The sequence below is a fragment of the Nicotiana tomentosiformis genome, chromosome 7 (assembly GCF_000390325.3).
Source record: "Nicotiana tomentosiformis chromosome 7, ASM39032v3, whole genome shotgun sequence".
In the NCBI taxonomy this organism is placed as follows: Eukaryota; Viridiplantae; Streptophyta; class Magnoliopsida; order Solanales; family Solanaceae; genus Nicotiana; species Nicotiana tomentosiformis.
This window is the reverse complement of record NC_090818.1, coordinates 77,322,270-77,340,676: the sequence shown is the minus strand read 5'-3', so window position 1 is coordinate 77,340,676 and position 18,407 is coordinate 77,322,270. Positions and strand designations below refer to the sequence as shown.

At 40.8% G+C, this 18,407-nt stretch overlaps 2 protein-coding genes across 2 annotated transcripts; both read right to left on the bottom strand.

Annotated features, from left to right (window-relative positions):
- Nucleotides 1–8,041: 8,041 nt before the first annotated feature.
- Nucleotides 8,042–8,711, bottom strand: LOC138895849 (uncharacterized). The gene is made up of 2 exons (XM_070180589.1): nt 8,378–8,711; nt 8,042–8,124 (listed from the first exon to the last, which is right to left on the bottom strand). The coding sequence occupies exons 1-2, from the start codon at nt 8,709–8,711 to the stop codon at nt 8,042–8,044; spliced, it is 417 nt and encodes a 138-aa protein (XP_070036690.1).
- A 535-nt stretch (nt 8,712–9,246) lies between these two features.
- Nucleotides 9,247–9,606, bottom strand: LOC138895848 (uncharacterized). The gene has a single exon (XM_070180588.1). It carries the CDS (start codon nt 9,604–9,606, stop codon nt 9,247–9,249), a length of 360 nt encoding a protein of 119 aa, XP_070036689.1.
- Nucleotides 9,607–18,407: the final 8,801 nt, after the last annotated feature.

Genomic DNA, 18,407 nt, shown 5'->3' with positions numbered 1-18,407 from the left:
GATAGCCATAAAGTCAACCTATGATAAACTTAGGGAAACTTCTAAACCTCAAATTGCTAACTTTCAGCAAAACAAGCCAAATTAACCTAGGGACCTCCGAATTCAATTTTGGGCATGCACCCAAGTCCAAATCACAATACAAACCTATCAGAGCCATCAATACACCGCTCCAGGGTCGTTTTTACAAAAGTCAAACTTCGGTCAATACTTCCAACTTAGGCTTCTAAATCAAGAACCAAAGGGTCCAAATCAACCCAAAATCTTCTCCGAACGAAACTAACCAACCCCGCAAGTTATGAAACCACAAATACATATCTGTGAAGCATCCAAAGGGGAAAAAGAGCTCAAATACGCAAATGACCGATCAGGTCATTACATTCTCCCCCTCTTAAAATAAACGTTCGTCCTCGAAAGTGCATAGACACATACTTGATGTGCCAAAAAGGTAAGGATAACGACTGCGCTTGTCGTGCTCGGTATCCCATGTCGCCTCCTCGACCGAATGACCCCTCCATTGAACCTTAAGTTAAGTAATGTTCTTTGACCTCAACTTCCGGACCTGACTATCCAAGATAGCCACCAGCTCCTTTTTATAAGTGAAATGATTGTGAAATTAGACTGAGATGAAATCTAATACACGTGATGGATCACCATAATACTTCCGGAGCATAAAAATATAGAACACCGAGTGAACTACCGATAAGATGGGTGGTAATGCAAGTCTGTAGGCCACCTCGCAAACTCTCTCAAGGATCTCAAAAGGACCAATATACCTAGGGTTCAATTTTTCCTTCTGCTCGAACCTCATCACACCATTCATAGGTGAAACCCAAAGCAAAACTCTCTCTCCCACCAAAAATACTACATCACGAGCCCTCCGATCAGCATAACTCTTCTGTCTAGACTATGTTGTACGAAGCCGATCCTAAGTTAACTTGACTTTCTCCAAGGCATCCCGAACCAAATCAGTGCCCAACAACCTAGCCTCTCCCGGCTCAAACCAACCAATTGGAGAACGATACCGTCTCCCATATAAGGCCTCATAAGGAGCCATCTGAATACTCGATTAGTAGCTGTTGTTGTAAGTGAACTCTACAAGCGGTAGAAAACGGATCCCATGAACCCCCAAAATCCATAATACATACACGTAGCATATCCTCTAAGATCTGAATGGCGCGCTTTGACTGCCCATCCGTCTGAGGGTGAAATATTATACTCATGTAACACCCCAAAGGTTTTAGACTAATACTTGCATTCTCAATTAACCATCTTTATAATGAGGATAGATTTTACTTCACACTTCCTAAATGTGAATTTGACGATGTATGAAAATTGCCTACTTTAGATTGTGTTAATATGTACAAAGAAGCTTCATGGTGTTGCAATGTTAAGCACTTAATATCATTTTGATAAATTATTATGAAATACATTAGATATTTAATGTTTTGGGCAGCCACCCTTTTATATCTATCCAAAGAAGAAAATGTTTGGGCAGCTACCTTTTGTTTCATCTTTATCCAAGGTGATATATATATCATCCTTGTGAGATATCCTTAATCACATCCTCTAATTTCGTTTTCTCCAGCAAAATAAAACCCCAAAACTCCTCTTCTCTCATTAAATTATCCCACCAAATAACCAAAAAGACTTGTCTTGGTTGAGCCACAAGCTACTTCTCACCTTTGAGGTAAGTTTACCAAACCAATTTTTTAACCAGAATACTGTTAGTAGTTTTAACATATCTCTTTGTATAAAACTCTTTTTTAAGTGAACCAAGCTTTTTGGAAAAGATATTTCATATCTCTATAACTTTTGTTAAATCTCCAAAACCTAATTTTGCCTGTATTTACTCGGAAAGAGGTGATGAAGTACAGGGCGGGTGCTGCCCAGATTTTCTCTTTTATAAACCCTCCATGTACCACTGTTAGTATTTTTGCGCATGCCTTTTCATACGAAATGGATATGGGGGTGATTCAAGACTTCTTGGAACTCCAAGACATATATCTACATATTTGATTAAGACTAAAAATTCTTGTTTTCCCTTTTACATCTTCAAAACGGAGCCACAACACAAGATAGTGGTACTGTCCAAAATTTCTATTTTAAACATTTAGGGTAGTTTTCACCGATATCATGTTTAGTTCGACATGTTGAAATCACTAAACATATATAGATATTTGATTACGTATTTAAGGTATATATATACCCTTGTAAAATTTAAAGGAAAGTGTTTAAGGAAGTGGACGAATTTAGTTGGTTTATGGCGTAGACAATTCGAACGTCCTCAAATTTGTAGTAGAACTATTTTGTGGTAAAACACCAAGCTTTGTGTATAAACTTGATCTTCAAGTTTGTGTACTTGCTGGATATTTGGAAATAACTTGAAATTTTACTTCATTTCTCTTTACTTTATATCGTTGTATTGGTATTATCTCAATATTGCAAGATATTAACTAAATTGCCCATTCGTACTAATTGCTTGATCATTTTGCATTCTTGTTGGGACTTTTTCCTTCTTGTGGCAGTGACTTTGTCACTCATCTCAGCATGCCTCTTGATTTGGATCTTTTTCCATCTTGACTTTGGATTTGTGGTTTGTCTTAAATTATGGAACTTGTCTGTGTTAAGTACGAACTAGAAAATTATTTTTAATATGGTTCTTGATTCTCTTGATTATCGGGTTTCTACCCTACTTTATTTGGGGATTCGTTCCATCTTGATATCTGATTATGCTTAGTATGATGGCATGAAGTACATATTGGGCAAAAATGGATATTTGGCAAACTCTCTTGGATTTATAGTATGCGCTTTCTTGAAACTTGAATCTTGAACATTGTTATTGATATTTGGAAATACTTCAAGGTTTTAATATTCTATACTTTTGATATGTTTATTTACTTGCTTTAAATTTATGTTTCATTTGAGCTACCTATGACTGAAAAGGGGAATAGGAGAATTTAATGGCCCCAAGCCTAAAGTTTATACGCCACTAAGCTTTTTGCTTAACGATAGTTGTTTTCTATCGTAGATAATGTACGGGATGCGATTTGAAGAGGGTCATATGAAGTAGTCTTTTTGGGAGCTTTTATGGAGATCACATTTGCATATGCTTCTAGGTTTTGTATAGTTTTGGGACTTGTACATGATCTATATGCCACACTTATGTATGTAATCTTGGAGGCTTGTTGGATCTTATGGCCATAAGCTTGTAACTTGAATTTGGTGACTTGTTTTGCTGCTTTAGGGTGTGTTAATGACCCAAGTCTTATAATATACTAAATTTACACTTTGTCTTGTAAATATTTACAAAGGAGAAGACTAGCTTTCCTTTTGTACTTGATATTTTGAAATTCATGTACAATACGAACCTGCTGTGATGTTGAACAAAACATATAATTTTGTTAGGAAGTTGTTTTAACGTGTTGATTATTCAAGAAGGATAGTATCACATTATCTTTATACTTTGACATTGTATTTCATTTAAGAAATTTTATGAAGTGTGTTTTCACAAAACAAATATGTCACTTGAAACCTTTATCGCATGGGCCTATTTCCGTGACTAAATTATTATGAATGTCTTTTTATATTAATATCTTCCGAAAGTTGTAAGCAGTAAATTAGCTTTATTTCGTAAGTAGCACCCTCCCAAAGAGGTTGCTACAAGATTTGGTATCAGAGCTTTAGGTTTGTGATTCTAGGACTATTGTTGTGACTTGTTAGTGTACTTGTTTCTTTTTAACATGCTTTTTTGCGTGTATTGTGCAAATGCATCATGTACATATCCATAATGAAATGTGATCTCCCATATGTAGTAATTATGTTATGGCCTCTTCTTCTAATAGACCTATGGAAGCCATTCATGTGGGTTCGGTTAGCTCTTATGCCCAACCTCACTTACAGGAAGGGGTTGGAGAATAATTTTCCGATCTTAATTTTTCTAGTACAAGTAGAGCTGAAGTGGAAAATAATCAGGGTGCAAGAGTTGGGCCACATCCTCATATGAGTCATAATACTCCTATTGTTGATCCTCGTTTTCGGCAAATGACTGATTTCTTTCGTCATTTGGCGGAACAATGTTTGACCATAATGAAATTTACATTGAGAAAATGAAAAAAATGGGTGGAGTTGAGTTTGAAGGCACTGTTGATCCTACTGATGCTGAACGATGGCTTGAGCACATAGAGAGAGTATTTGAGAAATTAGAGTGTTCAGAAGGTGACAAATTTAAGTATACCACCTCACTGTTACAAAGGGATGCTTTTGACTTGTGGGTAAGTGTAACAACTACTAAATCAAAACCTCCGGTGCTTACTTGGGATGATTTTGTCATAGAATTCGGCATGAATTATGTCCCACCTGCTTATTGTAATGCGAAAAAAGGAGTTTTTGAATTTAAAACAAAGGGGTATATGTCTATTACTGAATATCAATAAAAGTTTCTCAGGATTTCTCATTATGCTAAAGGTATTATCAATGATGAAAAAGATAAGTGCATGTGATTCGAAGGTGGTTTGAATGATTCTATCCGAAAGTCTGTGGCAGTCCTGCAACATGAATTGTTTTCCAAACTAGTTACAGCTGCTCTTACTTGGGAACTAATTGACAAGGAAAAAGCTAGTAGAAATGAAAACAGGTTCTGAAAAGCTAATTCAGATTATGGCGGTCCCTCCAAAAGAGGAATGTTTGACTATTCAAAGGTTGGTAGTGTTCCCAGGTCAGCTCAACATAATCAAAATAGATCTAATATTTCTACTGGTAGCACTCCAAATTATGGCCAAGGCAAGACTCGTATACCCACGTGTGCACAATGTGGGAAGAATCATTATGGTACTTGTAGGAAAGCTTCCGGTGCTTGTTTTAATTGTGGGAGCTTTGATCATAAAGTGATGGATTGTCCTAATCCCAACCCTATTTCTTCTCCGCTGTCACAACCCAAAATCTCAACCCGTCGTGATGGAATCTAACATATGGGCTAGGCAAGCCGAATCATAACAATAAAGAACCAGAACAACGTAAATCATAGAAATAGCATAAGTCAGAAACCTCAATGTAACAAAATATTGCCAATACAAGGTAAATCCCCTAGAAACTGATAAACAGAGAGTCATGAGCTCTACATAGGAATACAAGTCTGAAATCTAAATAGTAATACTGTCTGAGCTGAAACAACAGTACATCAGAAAGACAAGTCAAAACTGCGGCCAAGATAGAAGCTCTACCTCGCCTCTCGAAGCTGGGTCAAATAAGTAAATATATCGCTAATAACTGGTCCCCACACCTAGATATGAACAATTAAGTATAGAGTGTAGAATGAATACAATCAACTTAATGTACTCCATAAGTATCATAACTAACCTCGACGAGGTAAAATAAACGAGGACTATAAATGATACTAGCTATAACCTGTACAGTTTCTTCATTTTTAACAAGTACATAACAGTGATGAAATCAAGTCATAAAGCATGAAGAATCATCTGTGTGTGAATGTGTACAGTTATTCAAATACCCTGCTCAGCCAATGTTCAACATATAAAGATTATATGCAGATAAGTCAGATAATAATCCATGGAAATTTGCAAGTAGAAATGAGTGCAATTCCAAACAACACTGGCCAGACTTTCCTCAATATCCGCGTGTATACCATTAAGAGAGAAACATGAGAGGGGTCACTAGGTCACTAGGGGGATTGATCCGTATCCACACGCTGAACGCACAACTTATGTGCTCCACGCACAACTCATGTGCTAATAATATAAACCGCACTGACAATTCACGTGCTGCACGGACAACTCACGTGCTAATAATATCAATATATGGATCCGCACGGACAACTCACGTGCTACACAGATAACTCACGTGCCAATAATATCAACCGCAAGGACAACTCACGTGCCAACAATCACAATCCGCCCAGCGCGATCACAGGCTACCAGTCCAGCTCATAACACAAAGAAAGAAAATATACGAGAATACATGTACATGATCAATGATTACCAATTTCATACTCCTGCACTAGTATATCCAGTACGCTATAGTGTAGGCATGTGTAATGTGTGCTATCACAGCTGAAATAAATAATTTCATCATGGAATAGTAGTTTATCATTTCCAACCGGGAAAATAACCTCAATGAAACCTCAACGTGGTACAAATAGCTCACAGAGGGGTACACATAGGAGAAACATCTCAGTGGAAGCTTAACAATCAATTCAAGGCATGACATAGCCTAAACACTACCACGAGTATATAAATAGTACCCTGGTGCACGCATATGGGCTTAACCCCACACATATGCGCCATCATAGCATGTAGCTATCACAAATAATTCCGGCAACTAGTGCTTCAACTAGTTTAGATAAGATACTTACCTCAAGCAAATCAAATCACTCCGCTAACAAGCCCTTCCCGCGCGTCAATCTCCGGAACACTTGAATCTAGCCAAAAAAATATAATACTATCAATACAAGCTATAGGAATTGATTCCAAAAGATAAAGCTAAGATCTTTAACTCAAGTCAACCCAAAGGTCAACCATGGGCCCGCACCTCAAATTCTAACAAAATTAACAAATTCCGGACACCCATTCAATTACGAGTCCAACCATACCATAATCATCCAATTCCAACCACAAATCGCCCTTCAAATCCTCAAATTTAGCTCTCCAATAACATAGTCCAAAAATCCCCAAATTCTGAGTAGATTCATGAAATTAGGTGTAATAATCAATGGGTATTCAACGTTCATGGATAAAAGTGATTAAAAGTCACTTACCTCTTCAATCTAGGTGGAAACCTCTCCAACAATTGCCTATTTCGAACATCAAAATCCCAAAAATAAGAAAAACAACTAAACCCTTCGATTTTAAACACTGCCCAGCAATCTCGCTTCTGCAGACAAAATCAGCGCACCTGCACTTCCATTTTGCGGAAAAAGCTTTGGTTCTGCGAAGTCCACTTAAACTCCGACATTCCACTTTTATGGCTTAAGTTCCGCTTCTGCGGAAGGTCCTCTGCACTTGCAAATGTGCTTCTGCGCTCCTACGTCCGCTTCTACGGACTCCCAATCCCAGTTCACACTCCGCTTATGCGAAAACCAATACGCATCTGCGGGCTTGCAGATGCGGCATATTCTTCGCACCCGCAATCCACCAGTAGCCCATATAAACACGCACCTGCGACCCCAAAGGCCACTTCTGCGGCTATGCACCTGTGGCCAAAACCATGCAGGTGCGGTTACACCAGACCCGAAGCGCCAGAAATTCCTTAATTCCAAATCTCCATCCGATTTCAATGTGAATCTCACTCGAGGCCCTCGGGACCCTGTCCAAACATACCAACAAGTATTAAAACATAATACGAACTCGCTCGAAGCCTCAAATAATAACAAACAACATCAAACTCACGAATTACACCACAATTCAAGGCTAATGAATCTAATGAACTTCCAACTTCTAAAACCAATGCCGAATCATATCAAATCACTCTGATTGTCCTCAAATTTTGCACATAAGTCATAAATGACATAACAGATCTATTCCAACTTCCAAAACCAAAATCCAAATCAGATACCCGCATTGTCAACTCTCGGTTAAACCTCTCAACCTTTCAAACCTTCAACCTTTCAATTTTTGCCAAAATGCACCAAATCAACCTATGGACCTCCAAATCCAAATCTGGATATGCGTCTAAGTCCAAAATCACCATACAAAACTATTGAAACTATCAAAACTCCATTCTGGAGTCGTTTACACAAAAGTCAACATCCGGTCAACTCTTTCAACTTAAGCATCCAACCTTGGGACTAAGTGTCCCAATTTACTCTGAATCATCCCTGAAGCCAAACCAACCACCCCGACAAGTCACGTAACCACAAGAGAACATATAGAATAAGCAATAAATAGGGTAATACAACTATGATACACAAAACGACTAACTGGATCGTCACATTCTCCCCCTCTTAGACAAACATTCATCCTCGAATGGGTCTAGAATCATACCTGGAGCCTTAAATATATGTTGGTGACTGCTCCGCATCTCCCGCTCATCATCCTAAGTAGCCTCCTCGACTGGCTGGCCTCTTCACTGAACTTTCACTGAAGCTATATTCTTTGATCTCAACTTCGTAACCTGTCAATCCAAATGGCCACCAGCTACACATCATAAGTCTAGTCCCCATCTAATTGAACCGTGCTAAAATCCAAAACATATGAAGGATCACCCTAATACTTCTGGAGCATAGAGACATGAAACACTGGATGAACACCCGATAGACTAGGTGGCAATGCAAGCTTGTAAGCCACCTCTCAAATCCTCTCAAGTACCTCAAAAAGACCAATATACCGAGGGTTCAACTTGCCCTTCTTGCCGAACCTCATCACACCTTTCATGGGTGAAGCTCTGAGAAAAACCTTCTCACCCACCATATATGCAACATTACGAACCTTTCTATCAGTATAACTCTTCTGCCTGGACTGTCCTGTAGAAAGCCGATCCTCAATCAACTTGATTCTCTCCAAGGCATCCCGAACCAGATCCGTATCCAACAACCTAGCTTCCCCCAACTCAAACCAACCAACTGGAGGTTGGCACCGCCTCCCATATAAAGCCTCATAAGGAGCCATCTGAATACTCGATTGGTAACTGTTGTTGTAGGCAAACTCTGCAGGCGGTAGAAACTGATCCCAAGAACCACAAAATCCATAACCCAAACGCATAGGATATCCTCCAAGATCTGAATGGTGCTCTCGGACTGTCTGTCTGTCGAGGTGTGGAATGCTATACTCAACTCAACCCGTGTACCCAACTCTCACTACACTGCTCTCCAAAACTGCAATGTGAATTGCGTGCCTCGATCAGAGATAATAGACACTGGTATACTATGAAGGCGAACAATCTCACGGATATATATCTGAGCCAGCCGCTCTGAAGAACAGGTAGTCACAATCGGAATAAAATGTGCAGACTTAGTTAACCGGTCCACAGTACCCAAACTACATCAAATTTCTTCAATGTCCGTGGGAGCCCAACAATAAAATCCATGGTAACACGCTCCCATTTCCACTCGGGAATCTCAAGTCTCTGAAGCAAACCGCTCGGCCTCTGATGCTTGTACTTCATCTGCTGACAGTTCAAGCACCGAGACACAAACTCTACTATATTTTTCTTCATCCTCCTCGACCAATAGTGCTACCTCAAATCTTGATACATCTTAGTGGCACCCGGATGAATGGAATACCACGAACTGTGGTCCTACTCAAGAATCAACTCACGTAACCCATCCGCATTGGACATACAAATCCGACCTAACATCCGCAACACACCATCATCTCTAATAGAAACCTCTTTGCCATCACCGCGCTGCACCGTGTCCTTAAGGACAAGCAAATGGTGGTCGTCATATTGACACTCTCTGATGCTCTCATACAAAGAAGTCCAAGAAACTACACAAGCAAGAACATGACTAGGCTCCGAAATATCTAACCTCATGAACTGATTGGCCAAAGCCTGAACATCCAATGCTAGCGGCCTCTCACCAACTAAAATATATGCAAGTCTACCCATACTCTCAGCCTTTCTACTTAAGGCATCGGCCACCACATTGGCCTTCATGTGATGATACAAAATGGTGATATCATAATCTTTTAAAGCTCTAACCCCTCCGCTACCTCAAATTTAGATCCTTCTACTTAAACAAGTACTGTAGACTCCGATGATTTGTAAATACATCACATGACATGCTGTATAAATAATGCCTCCAAATCTTCAATGCATGGACAATGGCTGCCAACTCTAGATTATGAACATGTTAGTTCTTCTCATGGGGCTTCAGCTGGGGCGAAGCATAAGCAATCACCCTACCCTCCTGCATTAAGACACACCTAATACCAATCCGAGAAGCATTACAATAAACCGTATATGAACCCGATACTGAAGGTAAAACTAGAACTGGAGCTATGGTCAAGGCGGTCTTGAGCTTCTGAAAGCTCTCCTCACTCTCATCAGACCACCTAAATAGGGCACCCTTCTGGGTCAATATACTCAAAGGTGTAACAATGGATGAGAACCCCTCCACAAAACGGTGATAATACCCGTCCAAACCAAGAAACATCCAAAACTCAGTAGTTGAAGATAATCTGGGCCAACTCTGAACTGCTTCAATCTTCTTCAACACCTTGATCCCCTCACTAGACACCACGTGCCCCAAAATGCCACAAAATCAAGCAAAAACTCACACTTGGAGAATTTAGCATATAGGTTCTTCTACGTCAACGTCTGGAGTACAATCCTCATATGCTATTCATGATCCTCCTGGTTGCGTTAGTACACCAGTATATCATCAGTGAATACTATGGCAAAAGAATCAAGATATGAATGGAATACACTGTTCATCAGGTGCATGAAGGTTGTTGGGGCGTTGGTCAGCCCAAAAGACATCATAGAAACTCCTAGTGATCATAGCGGGTCCTGAATGCCGTCTTCAAAATATCAGAATCCTGAATCTTCAAATGGTGATATCCAGACCTCAAATCACTCTAGCTCTCTGAAGTTGGTCAAATAGATCATCAACGCGTGGTAAATAATACTTGTTCTTAATTGTAACTTTGTTCCACTACCTGTAATCAATACACATCCGCATAGTACCATCCTTCTTCTTCTTCACAAATTGAACCGGTGCACCCCAAGGAGACACACTAGGCCTAAAATCCCTTATCAAGTAGCTCCTGAAGTTGTTCTTTCAATTCTTTCAACTCTGTTGTGCCATACGATACGGAGGAATAGAGATGGGTTGAGTGTCCAGCACCAGGTCAATACAAAAATCAATGTCCCTATTGGGTGGCATGCCTGACAGGTCTACAGGAAACATATCTGGAAAGTCTCTCATTATCGGAACTGACTCAACGGTAGGAGCATTAGTACTAATATCCCTTCCCAACCATCCACTAGTCCTTCAAATATGAAATCACTCTACTGGGAACATAGTCTAGAGAACCTCTCCACTCCACCCTAGGCAATCCCGGCATCGCCAACTTCACGGTCTTATCGTGATAGTCCAGAATAGTGTGACATGGTGACAACTAGTCCATGCATAAAATCACATCAAAATAAACCATTCTAAGGAGTAAAATATCAACTCTCATCTCTAATCCCCCAATAGTCACCACACACTACCGATACACACAGTCCATAATAATAGAATCGCTCACCGGTGTAAATACACGAACAGACATAACTAAGGAATCATGGGGCATATATAAATAACAAGCAAAGTACGATGCTACCTATGAATAAGTTGAACCAGGAACAAATAATTCCAAAGCATCCCTGTGGCATACCGAAACAATACATGTGATCATGGCATCAGAGGCAACTGCCTCTGGCCTAGATGGAAATGCATAGCAACGGGCCTGACCACCTCGTAATCGACCTCCCCCTCTAGGGCGGCCTCGAGATGACTAAGCCTCACCCCAAGCTAGCTGCACGGGTGGTGTGGCTGCTAGTGCTGGAGTCATAGGATGAGAACTTTGCTGTGGAACCCTACATAATAGTCTAGGGATTTCCCTATTGAGTTAACTCAAATCCCAGCACTCAAAACAACCCCTCATCTGACGGAGCTACTAACCCTGATGATATAAATAGCTGCCTGAGGAACCCTATGCAGATAAAGCATGGTAAGAACTCTATGTCAGCAATGCACTGGATGCTGACTGAGCTAGGCGTCCACTGTAGGAACTTTGGCTAACTAAAGAACCACGAGGAATATGGCGAGCTACCTGAAGAGGTTTAGAAGAACGACCTCTGCTATAGTAGGACTGGCCTTCAGATGAGGCACTACTGAAACCACCTGAACTACAAGGTCTCTTAGACTTGCGCTCCTCATGCTCCTACTTGCGAACCAGCTCTAAGCATCTAGCAATATCAACCACCTCATTGAACCTCGCACTTGTCGCAACATCCTGATCCATAGTGAAGCGTAATCCATAGTTGAGGTCATCATTGAACCTCCTAATCTTCTCCCTCTCAGTGGTAACCAAGCATACCGCGAGACGAGCCAACTCTGAAAACCTCATCTCATACTGAGTCACAGTCATATCCTCCTGGCGTAGCTTCTCAAACTGCTTACGCAACTCCTCTCTGTGAGTCTGTGGAATAAAATTCTCTAAGAAGAGAATTGAGAACTCATGCCATGTAAGTGGCGCTGCATCGGCTAGCCTGCTCAACTCATAAGCCTGCCACCATCAGTAAGCTACCCTTGTCAGCTGAAAAGTAGGGAATTAAACCCCACTGGTGTCCAAAATACCCGCTGTGCGAAGAATCTGCTGACACCAGTGTATGAAATCCTGAGCATCCTCTAACTCTACTCCACTGAACTCTGGAGGCTTAAGTATCCCAAACCACTCCAATCTTTTCTGCTCCTCATCACTTATATGGGGACCAACCTCGGCCCTATCGGCAGCAACCTGCTGAACTGGCAATACACCCGGTGTCTGGTGACCCTGAGCTAGCTGCTTTGGAGTATGGGGGGCAGGAGTCTGGGCACCTCTTCTGGCTTGTGAAGTGGCTGCTGCAGCTGGAAATGAAACAGCCTAAGCCAGGCACGTGCACATAGTCAAAATCTAGGCTAAGGCATCCTAAAGGCCTAGAATCACAATGGGCAATACTGGTGCTTGAGCTGGTCCCACCGGCTCAACCACATCTAGTACCTGCTCCTAAGCTGGAGCAACTGGTGGCTCCACAGGTGCTGCTCTGGCCGTAGTACGAGCCATGCCTCGACCTCCACTGTGGCCTTGGCCTCTCACGGCCCTAGCTAGTGGTTGTTGCTCCTAAACGCACAAACAAGTATACGTGGTCGTACAAGTAATAAACTGATAAATCGAGTGTCGAACCCACATAGATTTGTGTTAACTACCCACTAGTTTCACCAAAATTGTTATTCAGTCGAGTCAATCAGAGTTCAAAATTGTGATTATACTAAGCAATGATTCTAACAAGTAACTAATTAATCAAACAACAAAATAGTTGTTGTGTATTCAGTAGTGATGGATATTCCAGGGTTGTGATCGATTCACCAATCCTATTGTGTTCTAATTAACTCTCCCTTTCATACAATTCACTCATGGTTGCAGATTAATAGAATCATTGCTCTCGTAGTATTCTCCCAAATTACTACTCACCTATTCAAAATAGATTAACTTCCTATGGAATCAATCTATTAAGAATGCATTAAGATTATGATATTTAATTAAGCATGATGACTAGGTATATTCCTATCCTAACCACAAATCCTCCCCCCACTCAGAGTTAAGATCATGCCCTCTCCAATTCTTCTCTAATCTAGACGTAGCTTTCCCAAGCATAGCATAGATTAAAATAGAACCTAACTGTTGGCCAGACAATTAAGCAATTAATCACAGAATTGAAGAAACAACCATATATTAGAAAATTATAATCAAGGTTAAGTCAACGTCAAAAAATAACATTCATGGCTAAATTACAACCCCAGGACTATGGGTTTTAGCCACTCATGATAAGATCAAACCAAATTCACAAGTGTTGAATAATTGAGAATACTAAGAAAAGATGAAGAAAACTGAGATATCCTTGATCCCGGATGTTCCTCGTGTGTATTCTCCCCTCAAAGTGGCATCTCCTCCCACAAGGCTTAGTATTGCTTTTATACGAGTTGGAGTTCTTGGGCCGCAATAACCTTGTCTCTGGGGAACTAGGAGAACTTTACCATCACCAGTGCCTAGGTTAGCGTGGGACGGTAGCCCTGGCGCTGGGATGTTTTAGCATTCTGCCTTCTACGCCACAGGTAGCACCACACGCTAGCATGGGCGCTACTCTGTGGCATTTTTCCCATTTCGCTCCTTTTGGCGTCCAATCTCGCACCTTCGTCCTATATTCTCTCCGGATGATTCCTACACATAAAAATACCACGAATTAACATAAATGATTACATTTCACATCTGAAATATATGAAACATAAGTAAAATGCAAGGCGATATGCATATAAATATACATACTTTAAGCTAAATATCAACACCCCACACTTAGACTCTTGCTCGCCCTCGAGCAATGGGACTATCAACCACACCCCAACAACGTACACATCTCAATTAGGGAGGAAGAATTCAATTTTTAATCGTACACTCTACCCTTGACTATGATCGATACCGGCAATCAAGCATGAGCATACAAATTTCACATTCTCCATGTTTTAAACATACCCAGGTATAAACATTTCAATTCAATCAATTCAAAAAACTTATCCATAACCGCCCTACCTCAAGAGCCGATTCGTTACCACTAAGCACCCTCAACTCGCGCACTCACCCAACAAGAGAAATTCACAACATCACCAATTCATCATGAGATCATGTTCCCTCACCAACAAACAAAAGAGTGAATATAGAATAGTCCCCACATTCAAGTATGACTTTGAATATAATTTAAGGACATCACACAATTTGAAAAAAAAATCACTCACTCTCACAAAGAATTCATGTGCATCCCGTGGTCGTACCATAAGCTTGCCCGTAGTATACATCTCTACTAATCTAAGCTAGCCGAGTCTAGGATCAATTAGGACTTTATGGGTTGTAATGTAGGCTAAGGGAAGGGTAGGATACATTTAGTAATAGTTACTAACCCTCCTAAGCACTTTAATACACTATACTCAAAAATCGAACACATATTCTTCTCAACCAATTCACTCGCCACAAACCATACACAACATAGCCCTTTTTCCAATTAAGCACTTCTATATTCCCACTAGCACGAATTAGTAAGATTAGGAGGTGTATTTTTCTACATTATTTGTATTTTTTTTCTTTTCTTGAATTGTTTTCTCTTTTTTCTACTACACACACTCAATACATTAAGGGGCATCGGCTAGTGGCCTTTTTTCACAACTTTAGTGCACCTTAAGGGACCTTCCATGGTTCCACTCGAAAGCTACTTCCCAATCTCTCACCTTACTTCTTTTAGCGACTAAGTGCCTTCGAAGGTAAAGGTTTAACAAGCTCAAATTAAGAACAAAATAGGGATACAACTTGTAATGTGCGTGCCAAGGAAAAGGTCTATAGGCTCAAAGGGGCTAGCAATGGGGAAATTTTATTTTAAGTAACAAGCACATCTATGATCATGCAAAGAAATGCCCCTGCCATCTCCTAGACTAGCACACTTTAATGATTTCGCTTCGGTTAATACACAGGGCAAGTTCTAGACTACACATGATAGAACAGAATATCATAAATGCTCTCACACACATTGCACATGACTCAATCCAGACGGTTATGTTCAACTCTCAAGTCAAGCAAGTACATATAGTTGAGAAACTTTAAGCAACATTGCACTAGGTGACATACAAGTCAAACAATTGAGAGAAGGTGTCACAAAGTAGGCTATTTATTTTACTCAAGCATCACAATTCAAATCAAATGTATGGGAGGACAGAGCGCATGCCATTGCCTAATGTCCCAATACCAAGCATGTCTATAGGTACCTCAGAGAAACTCATTTTTCTTCCTATCCTACTCCTATAAAAAATAAATTACCCGGTTCAAGCTACACCCTTGGAAAAAAACCCGACACCCAAAATAAAACTAAGGGATACTACCTAACTATCCTAAATAAGAAAAAGAAAATCTTTTGGTGTTTTTAATCGGACTTTAATCTCTCAAGAAAATTGTCCAAAAGATCCATCGTTGGGAAATGACCGAGTTTTTTCTAATTTGTTTTTTCTATTTTTGTATTATTTTCTATAACTAGACTATGTATACTACGGGTTGCTAAAAGAAAAACTAATAAAAAGAAACAGATTTATACAATTTACATCACAGGAAGTAGGTCCCCCACCCTGCTAGTCGGAACCAAGCGGGTCATACTCGGATCTTTCATACTCAGAATGTCCCCCAGTCGCAGCTCTAGACTCATCATCATTATCCGTTACCAGGGGCATCAAAGCCATTGGCCCCATGACATCAACATCAAGATCATCCTCATCGCCGGAGCCTTTGAGGGTGTTCTCATCCTCTGACGGGTGAACTGGACTGCCAGGTGCAATTCCCAACATCTCTTTTGAAGAAGTGGACATATAATTGTGTAGATGTAGACGCTCCTCATTCGACATGCCTAACCTACTCATTATCACATTCAGGGAGCTATAGAGATACCTATTGAAGTTTTTGTCCCTCTCGTTCCGCGCCGCCTGGCTCAGCTTAGACGTAGACTCCAACAAGGATGTAATGTCCATCAACCCCTTAGGAGCCTCCACAACCTCATCATAACTGGGGTATTCGGGTACCTCTCGGGAAAGCATGTACTATGTTAACAAGTTGCCAAAGAAAAATCTTTTGATTTTCCACCCAAATCGTGTGCGGGCCATCTCTCCTAACATGATCTCGCCCATATTGATGGGTCTCCCACTCAACAGAACGAAATATCAAACACACTCGAGCCCGAGTGCATTCACTGTTGTGCTCAACTAGCATCAGTATGGCCTGCAAGAAGTTTTGCCATACCTTGGCAGTCTTGTTGAAGTCGATGCGGATCATCTCAAGATGGGTGTCACCTTTAGTTCTTGTACACTGCATTGGAATCGGCGCCACATAGAGTGTGACATATAGCCTAGTAGCTTGGGCAATTGACAAACTTTTGCAGCCTTCACGGGTTAGGGCAGTCAACTCCCAAGAATTTACATAAGGAGTCCCTATCCAGCGGCACTTCTTTTCCTCGGACCCACGGCATGAACAGGTCCCCAGTCCAATTTGCATAGATTCCCTCACCATGATCTAATTTGCATATCCCTGGCACTCTAGGAACTTATCCATCTTCATTTCTCTCAGCCGGCCTGGCACGTCTAGGAAGTTCTTCTCTAGAGTTTTCACATTGATTCCCATTTTCAAGATGTACCGCCCATACGACTCAAAGCTATGATACCACTTGATGGCATCCTCCCGAGCTAGATCTATATGGGGCCTTGGACCAAATGGTGCTCTCCTCGATCCGTCGGCAACATGTTTCCCCTTAGCTTGCCGAGATGACCCTTCCCCTTCCTCGCGCTATTTAGGAGTGTGAGCAGTGGTTGAGGACTTCCCACTCATTTGCCCTTGTTTGCACCATCACGAGCCATATCAACCTATATCACAATAATCATGAATGTGAGAATGAATCAAGAAATCTGCCTAAGGTTATCGTGAGAGTCAAAGATGACCCCACACTTGAAACCGTAGGCTCTATGTAATATACTCAGAATATTGGTTTAAAGTGCACAAGTATTGCACAATACGACGATGGGTACTCAAGTACCCATGCCACATAATCATAATTCACTAACTAAGCCACACGAATCAAGTAGTGGAACATGGCAAAGTGACTTAGCCTTAGTGTAATTATGTAACACATGGTCCTCAATCTCTACAACTAATACACTACACTAGCTAGTTCTAACAAAGTGATACAACATACATAATATAAGATACATGGTGTGGGTGGAATGGTTATAGCATGTGAACATTAAAGACAAGCTTCGGGTTATGTAAACCCACCCCCAAACACCCCACACTTGGCCCGATATCAAATTCACCAGTGCGCAATTTACTCTTTGAAGCATTTTATCAAACACATGGTGGGCATTAAGTGTGTGCAACTCAATTCAACAATGGTGGAACATGGTGGCCCTCTGTCACGCCCCAACCTCGGGGAGCGCGATCGGAGCTCAACTGAGTGAACCCGGCCGAGCAAGCCTGCTAGATACTTTCTACCCCAAACTCACTCATGGAAAAAGAGGTGACATATATTCATTAATTAGACAATAGGGAGATCATGAATACAATACCAAAACCTTTCTATTAGTTACTTCACTTTTAAGTGTCAAAATACACATTCTTATAGTTGAGTGGAACAAGTGATCAAAACACAACATAACTTGTTTGACTTTTCTAGCACCCATGTACAACCCACATAGTGTCTACGAAGCCTCTATAAGATACAAAAGAGTGTTATTATAGTGCCGGTAACAAGGCCCCGGCTATACCTCAAAATGTGATAATAATATGAACAAAAGATACAATACATGACCCCGGGATGAAGTGGGGCTCACTAAGTCTGATGGGAAGAGGATGTACCACTATCGCTGATCAACACTGCTTGCTGTAGAATCACCTGCATACATTTAAAGATGCAGCGCCCCCGGCAATAGGGATGTTAGTAGCATCGAATAGTACTAGTACGTAAAACTAAACACCATCTCAATAGAATGAATAATAATACAAGGGGAACAATCAAGAATTCAATAAGAGCTTCAAATAATACTAAAACATCAAGTTAGGGATCACATAAGTTTTCAAGTCAATTTCCATGTTATTAGGTTGGGTGATCTTTAGTGCTGATATACCATAATTCACAAT